This window comes from Mercurialis annua, linkage group LG1-X (genome assembly GCF_937616625.2).
Source record: "Mercurialis annua linkage group LG1-X, ddMerAnnu1.2, whole genome shotgun sequence".
Taxonomy (NCBI): Eukaryota; Viridiplantae; Streptophyta; class Magnoliopsida; order Malpighiales; family Euphorbiaceae; genus Mercurialis; species Mercurialis annua.
In genome coordinates, this window is record NC_065570.1 from 54097231 (window position 1) to 54108268 (window position 11038).

Here is an 11038-nt window from a genome sequence, read left to right on the forward strand (position 1 = left end):
ACCATTCAAAATCTATATGCTCGGACATTGTTGTTGTTTTAACTGTTATAGGCGGTTCCAAATCTGCACCTAACAGTTTGAATTTTTATATAAAATTTAATATTTATAATTATATCAAATAATTAATCCATCTAGAAAACTTAACCTGTTAGATAAAACTCTAATTATAAATTTATTTTCTTTAATATAATATTAATTCACGAAAAATCTGTATATAGAAATAAGTTACATGCAATAGAAAAATTACTAAGTCTTTTATCACAACAACAATTAAAAAATGAACGTAAAACTTTGATCGAAACAATGTGTCATAATCTAGTGGAGATCACTATCTAATTTGTTTCACCTCACGTCTAAGAATATTGATAGAATATCATGTGCTTATTTCTCTCATTATTCCAATACAAAATAAAAATAAAAATATGAGCTATACGTATCTCCTCTCTTGATTGTTTGAAAGATTCTTCATATATGTAAAAAAGGGAGTGGATCACCTCAAGTCCAGAATTTTCTCCATTTCCCTCAAGTCCTCTTACATGTTTAACACCTAAGCAAAATAATAAAAATAGAGAAAATTAAATGTCATTTTGTTTAGGTGTTAAAAATCTAAATGGACTTGAGAGAAATGGAAGAAATTTGGACTTGAGGGCATAAAAAAAGGCTTAAATACATCAAAAATCACTAACTTTCATGTGTTAATGGTATTTAACATAAATCTTTAATTTCGGCAAACAAATACATGAACTTTTAAGTTTTGCAATTAAAACACCGGCACCGTTTTGAATGTAAAACGCACCGTATTGGATTTAAAATGACACTGTTTTTCAAAGAAAATGCAAACGTGGTTTTAATTGCAAAAATTGGAAAGTTCGTGTACTTTTTTGCCAAAATTAAAATTTTATGTTAAATTTACAAAACACGCGAAAGTTGATGATTTTTGGTGTAATTAAGCCTAAATAAAAAAAACATATCACATAAACAATGAAACAGGAATTGTTGAGATAATAATCGAAAATTATGGAATGCTTGTATTCCATTTCTTTTGATTATCATTAATTAATTTTACAATATCTAAACAAGAAAAATACATCATATTTCGTTAATATAGAGGAATTTAACATAATTAATCTCTTGTTAACTTTTAAACCCTACATTGCTTCTCCTCGCAAACTATTTTTCTTCCACTCTACCAAACGCCGCAAGAAGTCTTTAACCTGCAAAAATCATTTAATTTTCATAAGTCCAAAATACAAAATGCTACGATAATTAATTTTTTTAAGTATGTTCTATAGGCTACAAACTTGCCTCAGCTGGCTCTTGCAAAGAATAAGAGGCATTTGTTTCCCTTGGAAATTTAGACACTAAAATCCCAAACCCTTGTCCCCTGTCGCGTAAAACCTGTTCATTATGCATCAAAAGTTTATTAGTACCTAAGTCGCTTTAAGTGGGATTAAAATATTACTAACAAATAATTATAATAATGAAGGCACAATTGAGTCCTTTTTTTTTTACATATAATTATCTATTCTACCTTGAATGCATCCTCGTCGGTGCGATCGTCCCCAATATAGACAGGTAAAACATCATTAGAGTTGGCATATCCTGAAAATGAAAAAATTAATTACAGACTAATCTCAGTTTTAGTACATTATTTGCTAAAAAATGAAATAAGTAAAACATCTAAACTTCTTATTACCAAGTGATTCTAACAAGAATTCAAGAGCTTTGCCCTTGTCCCATTTAATAGTTGGTCGGATCTCTAAAACCTGTTTGAAACAAAAGGAAAAAAAAATTAAGCACATTTATTTACATTGTAGTAAAAGAAATTATGCTGTTTTGATTAATTAATTCTTGAAAAATAAAAGAATATAAATGTTATATATACCTTCCTCCCTTGAGTTAGTTTAAGCTTTGGATAATCGTTCATTACAGATCTTACTTCTTCAATTAATGAAGCCCACATCTGGCAAAACATAGAGAAATAATATTCTTATTATTAGCACTATTAAAAAAGCAAATATTATAATCAGATATGAAATAAATTATTTTTTTCATATTATTTTGCACCTTTTCGTCAACACGTCTGAAATGCACGGATAAACAAAATTTGTTATTTTCCACTGCAGCTCCAGGGATACATTTTGTTTTCTCTATCAGAACTTTGTACACCTGAAAATCAAGAATAGCATATTAATTCTCAGAATCTTTTCAAGAAAATGCACTTTCATATTGCCATTTTCATGAAGAAGAACGTCAGACAAACCTCATCAATCATAGGCAAAAATTGACTGGCAGGTTGAAATAGTACAGACTGGTTGTTCTGCAAAAATAATTAAAAAAATCACAACATTTAATTAAAGATCAGTAAAAAAATTGGAAAATAAGAAATAATATTATAAAAGATTACCAAGAAATTAACCTTTTTGTATTTGCGAGTTCTAGGTGATGGCCCCTTTATGTCCATGCCATGGCTACCAGCATAGTAAAGCCCTGCTAATTTCACAAAACTGTAGACCTGTGGCATATATAACAAAGAAAATATTATTTACCTCGGAATTATTAGAGTCATGAAAATGGTAAATCAAGAACTGAAAATTACCTTGTCTCTACACCTTCCAGTAACTATTGCAGTAGGAAAATACCTAGCAGAGTCTCTAACCGCGTCTCTCATCTAATGAATTATTTACGTAAACAAATAGTGAGTCTCGGTTAAACATGAAGAAATAGAATTGAAGTGAAGAATTAGAGGAGAATCTAACTTCATTAGTCATGAATGCTCGATCAGGGTCTTCAACAATGGGAGAAAGTGTACCGTCATAATCAAGAAACATAACAATCTGTTTTCCTTTTGATGCATTCACTATTTCCTCAAACATGTTCAAAGCTGATGGATGACTAACCTGATAATTTGTCATCACTGTTAATAAAAAAATAAACAAGAAACTAATATAGCAGAATCAATAGTTTATGTATTTATGTTTGCTCTTACAATCCAAGAATTTTTCTCCTCTGCTTCAGTTAAAGTGGATTTAACACGGGTGGGCGAAGAATCTCTCATGGAATCAATCCAAGAATTAGGTTTAGGCTCTGGTAATATGAGGGGCTTTCTTGAAAGTTTAGGAGAATTAGGGGATGGGTGCGGATTCATCATATGATCAGTTGGTGGGAACAGAGATTTGGGTAAGAGAACTCTGATTCTTATGTCGACACGTGGTTTGTCGTCGGCAGATACCACATTCTGGTTTGTCATTTCTTTTCTTGGAGAAGAAGAAGAGAGTGTGAGAGCAGGGGATAGGAAACAGAGAGAGTAGTGGAGATGATATGCGACAGAGAATGAAGAGCGAGGTCTTAATAAAGGCCTCAAAAGGTGAAAATCACACGCGCATTATACACCCAAACAACTTCAGTATGAGTGTGATACGTGGAGGACCCATAATTTTTTTATAAAACGATTAAATTTACAATTGTAATTTTCTTATTGTTGTCTACTTTTTAAAACCACAATTCTTTTTTAGCATACTCGGTATTTAGATGTCATTTTATGCTTGGTTTAATTTCAATTAAACTGCTTTTTAAATTTTATTTAATTCGAATCTGATCTATATGAACTTGTAGGGAGATTAAGCTCGATCTTAACTTATATATTTGAATCGTTAATTTTACTTGAGAAAAGATAAACTTTATCTATACTGTAAGATAAAGATAATGAAATTAGAATCAGCAACGTGCATTTGGTTCAAACTGTAAAGAATCAAATTTAACTTTTCAAAAATCAAATAAAATTTATGAAAATGTAAAATTAATCAAATCAAACAAAACTAATCAATTCAATCTTTTTGTTTAGTTTGGTTCGGTATTTCAGTTCGACTTATACTAAAAAGAAGATAGAATATTTTACGTGTAAATCAAATAGAATTTAAGATAAAAAAAAATATACTGTGTCAAATTGAATAATCGATTTGGTTTGATTATTCGTTTGCATAAGTCTAACTGAAAAATATCTTATATAAAAGTAATTAATTCGTGTTGAATACAATTACCTTCCATTTATAAATTACTTATCTATTTTTTTAATCATTTAATTTCTTTTTAATTATTGGATGTGATTCTCTCCTACATTTAAATCAACTCTAGTATTAATTTATAAGCTTATAGCTAGGGACCACTATGATATGATCCCACATGAAAGAATATATTTTTTCCTCCTTTCATCCTTGCATTGAAAAGGAAATGTATGAATTGATGATGAACTTAAAACTAATTTATCTTTTATATATAAAAAAAAAAAAAAACATTCTAGCTTCATATATGATATAAAAAAATTCTCATGGTCCTTGCATTTACTTTTTTAGTCTTCTAAGTGAATTTTAAATTTATTTATGGTCAAACTTGCAATATTAAATAGTAATAGTACTACTAAGTAATAATAAGAAGTAAGTATAATGTCCAGATTGTAATAATTTTGATTTACTTTTACAAGAAATTGCATTTTGTAAGAAAAAACTGTTCATATTTCTAAAAGGGTAATGACTAGATGTGGTACGAAAAGCATAAAAATCACATCAAAGTGTGATACAAAAGAGGGTATAAGTCTATTCGCATCATAATTTGTGTATAAAGAGTTTATTAGCTGCAAAAGGTAGCTTGTCGTGGAGCATTTTGGGTAAAAGGACTCCAAAATAAATAAGAGAAACTTGTAGTAGCTATAATAAATAGGCTAGAGTTTTTATATGCCCATAATTATTATTATTTTGATGAATTATATGCCCACAATTATAGTCCGTTTGTCAAATATATCACGATTTTAAAGTGTTATCAGTTCGATTTATCATTTTTTTGATATATGTTAAATATATCCATAATTCCTTTAAAGTATCAAAATATCACTATTAGAATGATTTGTATTGTTATATAAAAATTTAAATCAATACTTATAAAGAAGATGTGGGTATATGCTTGCTATTTCAAGTGTTAGATAAAATTACTCGCTTTGATTGATTGACAAACAAATAATTGTGGGTATATTTGACATGTCAAATAAACCATGGATCCAAAGAAAAAATATAAATACTATTGAGAATTAGAAAATTTTCATTAATTCTTAAAAGAGTGTAGTGGGACTTGTTTATATTTAAACTCTCTCATTTTAAATAAAATAGTGGCAATTAACTACAAGTTTCAATAATCTATTGAAGGAAGAAGCATAAATTCTAACAAATTTTATTGAGTCGTCAATTCATGTATCACTGGATATAAAACTGCAATTGGTTGAAAGTACAATGCAGCTGATTCTGTTGATAAAAAGTTGCTAATGCAGAAACTTGAGTTACTGATGAAGTTTGCTGCAGAATCAACTAGCTTGAATGAAAAAGTTAACCGTAATAAATTCAACTGGCACGATTTTAAAACTGTAGTAAATTTAGTAACCATGGACGAAGACAGGGTAGGGCCAGGCAGTGCCTAGGCCCTACCTCAAAAAAAGAAAATTAAAAATTACTTTAAAAAAAAAAAGAATAAATAAAAGGCCAAATGTTGTAAAAAGGTCAAACCTTTCACAAAAGTTTCATAAAAGTCCTGACCTTTTAATTTTGTCGATTTTGGCCAAAAACTGATTATTTGGTTTCACAAAAGTCCCGACCTTTCAATTTTGTCGATTTTGGCCAAAAATAGATTATTTGGTTTCACAAAAGTCCTGACCTTTCAATATTTGGCACGCCACATAGGCGTCACATAGGCGCCACATAGGCAAATTGAAATCAAATTGAGAGTTGGCCACAATTGAAACCAAATAATTTATTTTTGGCCAAAATCGACAAAATTGAAAGGTCGGGACTTTTGTGAAACTTTTATAAAAGGTTTGGCCTTTTTAAGACATTTGACCTAAATAAAATATATAAATATATCCTACCTCGAATTGTAAATAATTACATTTTTAGTGTATATTTTTATAATATTATATTTAATTATATATAATTATATATAATTAAATTATGCCCTACTTGAAATACTAGTCGGGCTTCGTCACTGTTAATAATCATACTATAGCTATAGGTATATAAAAATATTTTGCCTAATGAATATTATTTTAGTCAATGCAAGTGAAATGAAAATGACTTGTTGAACTATATAGCATCCTTGAGTTCTATTTCACATTAAAAATTCATCCTAAAACACGAAGTTTAATCACTAATTGACACAAAATATAATTGTAGGGGCCCGTCGAACCACATATTTGATTGTTTGACTTTCGTTGAAAGTCTTAATAAATTAATTTAAATGCTGAATTGGTGCAGGATGTGCAATTAATTAAAATAATTTGTTTATTAAGTAAAAAATTGTATTGAATTTTTATAAGTTATAGTATCAAATATATCAATTTAATTTAAAGATAATTATCAGGGCCTAATTGATCGTATATTAGTTTTTTTTATGAACGGTGACTTACAATTTAAAAAATCATAAAAAGTACCTAAAAACAAACTGATAAACTGTAATAAATTGATAAAAATATAATTTTGTATTGACTATTCATTTGGCAAATTTTACATAAGTTGATTCAAAATTGATAAGTTGATATTTTTGTAAAAATTACGAAGTTGGACTCTTTTGATAGTTTACAATTGAATGCTATTTAGGGGGACATAATTAAAATTTAGAGGAGCCAGTATATACAAAATTTTAAATTTAGTAGTCACATTTAAAAAGAAATTGAAAAAAAAAAAGTTGGGATCGAGGGCCCTATTTAGGAATGCCCCGGCTCCGCCCACGGTGCTATTATAAAAAAAATTAAATGCAAGGACCATGAGGATATTTTAATAAATCAATCCAAGCTGAATTTGATAGTATAATGTTTCTAATTCAATTACAAGCGGCAGGTTGTGTGGCAGGTAGTGTGTTTCTCATGCTCATTAACTAACTAACTTATGTCTTAATTATTACTAATTCCTTTCTTACGTGTAAAGTAGTTGTCATTAATTGTTCCATTTCACACAATAATTAAGCAGCGTAGAAAAGTCTTTGTGAGCCCGTTTTTGGGGAGGAAAATGTCTGGAAATTTCTTTGTATATTTGTTGTTTACTGTAGCAAATTCACTTTGTATTTAATATGCATGTAATCGCGGTTTTGGGCAGGTAAAATCTTTAGATTCCTATATATATACATATTCTTAACAATACCAAAATGATTCTGGTAGACTTTTGTGGCACAGTATGACATTTGGTTGAAGGCGAAGCTTGGTGAGGACGTTACCATTAAGGGTTCAACGGTCAACTTAGATCGTGAAAATATATTGAATCTGTCATATTTAGAATTAGATACCTCAGAATTTTTGAAATTTTAATAATACTTCCTCCATTTCTTTTACTATTGTCCATTTAGTAAAAATTGTACATATTAAAAAAAATATTTATTTTATAAATATATATATTAATATAATCTTATTAATTAATAAATATTTTGTAAATTGAATTACAGTGTCATTATTAGAAATGGATAAACTTAAAAAATAATAGTTAAAATTATTTTAAAAATTTAAATTAATATAATTATAGATAAATTCGTTTAGGTAAATAGACAAATGAAAAAAAAATGGCGAGAGTATATTTTTATCACCCTAAATGGTTTAGTTAAAATTTTAGCTCCAAAATCAAACTCCACTTTTTTCTATACGGTGGGCACTGGCCATATGGCAATCTCCAATTATTAACTGTGTTTTAAAATTATTGTAATAATATATGAAAAAAATCATCATTATCAATCTTATACAATTATTAAAAACTTTTGGTCTATAAAATTAAATAGCAGTCAAAATATATTACTATAGGGTAATAAAATAGATTGAAAATGAGCAAAGGATCAATCAACTCTCTAACTTGTGTTTTGGAAACAAATAAATCATTTTAACAACTTTATAAATTATGATAAATACATCTAATTCTCATTTTAAATTTATTTTTTTAGTTACTGGTTTAATTTTGATTCTATAAATAATTATTGTATACATTGTTTTAATTTATTAAAGGCTGTATGTGTTTAAAATAAGGGGTATGTGTTTGAAAATAGGATTTAAATGAGGGTGGGATATACATGTCACAAATTACAAAATTGACGTTTCAAATTATGAAAAATTCTTCTAATATATTTGTTATTTTAGTCAAACATGTAGTTATATAAAATTATTGTACCGATTAAATATATGGATATTAATAAAAAATAGAAAAATTTAAAATATTATAGTATTAAACTACGTGAAAAAGAAAAAGTAGATGATTTTATTAAGATGTATGGAGTATTTATTACAATATTTTTAAATTATTTTAAGACAAAATTATTTTATTTATCCACATCTTTTACTAAAATGACAAATATATTTTTAAAAATAATTTGTAACAAACTGATTGGTTAATTTTATAATTATGACAAATATATATATATATATATATTATTTTGGTCAAAGATATGAATATAAATTACTATATTTTACCTATAGATTATATCTACATTTCTAAAAATTTATTGTTTTTTTCTTCATTATGACCAATTGACTGTAAACATAAGTCAGGATATCAATTTTTTTAGCTACTGTTTATAAAAAATTATCATGACTTGAGGATTTATATATATAATTAAGCACAAATCACAAACTTGACGGATCATATTCTCACAAATTATTTGATGGATATGTTTGTCATTTTGGTCAAAGTTATGAATATATAAAATGATATTTTCTAATTTAAATGTCATTATTCATTTTTTTTTAAATTATAATTTTTTTATATGTGAAATACTATATTATAAAATAACTTAAGATAATTATATTTTATTTTTACTAATTAGATTTCTTATTTTTTTATTATAATTATGAGAATTTGCAAAATTAATGAATTAGTCCGTTGTAACTATTTTTTAAAACATATATTAACTCAATCATAGTTATAGATGGATAAAATAATTTTATCGAATAAAAATATAGTATTACAATAATTTTGAATCTAGAAAAGGATGATGATTAATCTGACTTTAATTCGAACTTATATTTTAGGGGGTTAAATAAATCACTTGTAACTTTAGTCACTTTAACTTTTTAGTTAAATATATTCTCAAACTTGTGTCTCGAGATCAAATAAGTCACGCGTTTGAGATATACATACTATGAGCTATTAGACTCTAAGACATAAATTTTAGATAAAAAGTTAAAAGTGGCTTAATTACTATAAAACGCAAGTTGTTTTTTTTTAAAAAAAATAATAATAATTAAGGATATACTTGCCAATTAAATCTAAAACACAAGTTTTAGATTTAATTGACTTAAAAGAATTTGACGGATTAGATTGTCACACATCGTTTAAGGAGATACTTGTCATTTTGGTCAAAGATATGAATTCATAAAATAATTTTACCTATTTAATATAGTCATGGCAATAAATACTGGTTTATTAGTTGATTTTAGATAAAGACAATATAAAATAATTAGTTTTAAAAATTATTATTTACTCCTTCCATCTCACAAATATAGGCAAAGTTGGGTTTGTATAAGAAATAGGAGTTAAAATAGTTATTTTTTATTAACTTCCAATAATACCTTAATTTAATTATTTAAATTTTTCAAATTTTATTAATTTATATTATGGAAAAACTAATTATTTTTGGAATTATAATTAAAGTTTAAAATACTAATTTTTTTATTAATTTTTATATTGGATAAAGTGATAATTAATGATGATTTAGAAAGTATAACAAAAATGGTTGAAATTAATAAAGGATAAAATTGATGTTTTAAATTGAATATTTATATTAAGGTTAATTGTAAATTAAATCATGAAATTTATGGAACGGAATGAGAGTACTAAAAATAGATAAGAGTTTTGATAAAAGAAATAAAAAGTAAAAAAATTCAATTTAAAAGTAGAGGGTACGTATATATTTTTTGTTTTTTTTTTTGTTGGCGAAGAAAAGTAGAGGGTATATAATAATGCAATTAATGGAACTTATTTTACTCAATTGAAATACTTCTTTTTTTCATCTAAAACTAGAAGAAAAAGAAAATGAGACATTTTCCTAAACTTATTGATGGCACCAACTTTCTTTTGGTAGAGATAGAGGTGCATATATAGTACAATAATTGGTGTACTTTAGCTCTACCATATAATTCAGCTGAAGCTTCAAATTCGCCCCTTGTAAAGCCAATGAAACGAACAGCGGTACATTCATAAACTTAACCTATCTAATTTATTTTGTACATTTGGCATCAAAACCAGCAACATTTTCTTGGTTTTTCTCTTTGAAAAGGAGAGATATTTTTGTCATTATTACGTATGTAAAACTCAGCAATATTCTGCATGCATGGCGTTTCTATGTATATACTGATGGTCGGCAAAACAAATCTTGATTTGTACTCAATTAATTATTTATTTATTATTTTAATATTCAGTTATATAAAGTGTATATTGTCTACAATACGAAAAGAGAAAGTTGATGAAAGTCACGGGTTAACAATGTTGAATTTTATTATCATTCTTGTTTTGAAAATATTTACAATAATCACAGACATTGGCTTTTTTGAATTATTATTTTTTCAGTGTCTTTTCAACTTTGATGCATATAATTTTCTACTAGCTGCTAACACATCATTTTGTTTGTAGTAGCGTAGGGAAATGTTTAAAGACAAACAAACATATATAATGGAAGCTTCCTAGCTATTTGCAGTGCAGTTTATAGATCTCTGACTCTTCATTGGGTCGTAATATTAAAATTTTAAAATCATCATTTAAAAAAAAAAAAATACAATCCATGCTTATGCTCTTGCCAAAAAGTAATTGCTATGTTTCTTAGGAAATTCAGGGGGCGCTTGGAAAGTATAGCTCAAAATTATAAACTAAAATTTCTTAAATTAACCGTAAAATAAAATAATAATTTTAATGAATAATAATAATAAATTCATAGGATATAATAATTCGCTTGGTTATTAGGGGCATTCCGAAAACGCCCGGGTCAAAATATGGCTTTCAAATTAAGTCACTTCAAATCCAATAACAATTTG

General features: G+C 26.8%; 1 protein-coding gene across 1 annotated transcript; it reads right to left on the reverse strand.

Moving 5' to 3' along the window:
- Positions 1-1002: 1002 nt before the first annotated feature.
- On the reverse strand, positions 1003-3331 carry LOC126668125 (probable trehalose-phosphate phosphatase C). The gene is made up of 11 exons (XM_050361344.2): positions 2990-3331; positions 2760-2900; positions 2600-2671; positions 2420-2515; positions 2264-2320; positions 2068-2169; positions 1886-1963; positions 1697-1766; positions 1532-1602; positions 1306-1398; positions 1003-1214 (listed from the first exon to the last, which is right to left on the reverse strand). The coding sequence occupies exons 1-11, from the start codon at positions 3248-3250 to the stop codon at positions 1149-1151; spliced, it is 1107 nt and encodes a 368-aa protein (XP_050217301.1). The 5' UTR covers positions 3251-3331; the 3' UTR covers positions 1003-1148.
- Positions 3332-11038: the final 7707 nt, after the last annotated feature.

What these genes read in the sequence shown, in the direction of transcription:
- LOC126668125 (XM_050361344.2), bottom strand. Translation starts at nt 3,250, where the DNA reads ATGACAAACCAGAATGTGGTATCTGCCGACGACAAACCACGTGTCGAC. An exon ending in TCAGACGTGTTGACGAAAAG is followed by an intron (nt 1,964 to 2,067) that starts GTGCAAAATAAT and finishes ATGTTTTGCCAG; the next exon opens with ATGTGGGCTTCATTAATTGA. An exon ending in ATTCTTGTTAGAATCACTTG is followed by an intron (nt 1,603 to 1,696) that starts GTAATAAGAAGT and finishes TTTCATTTTCAG; the next exon opens with GATATGCCAACTCTAATGAT.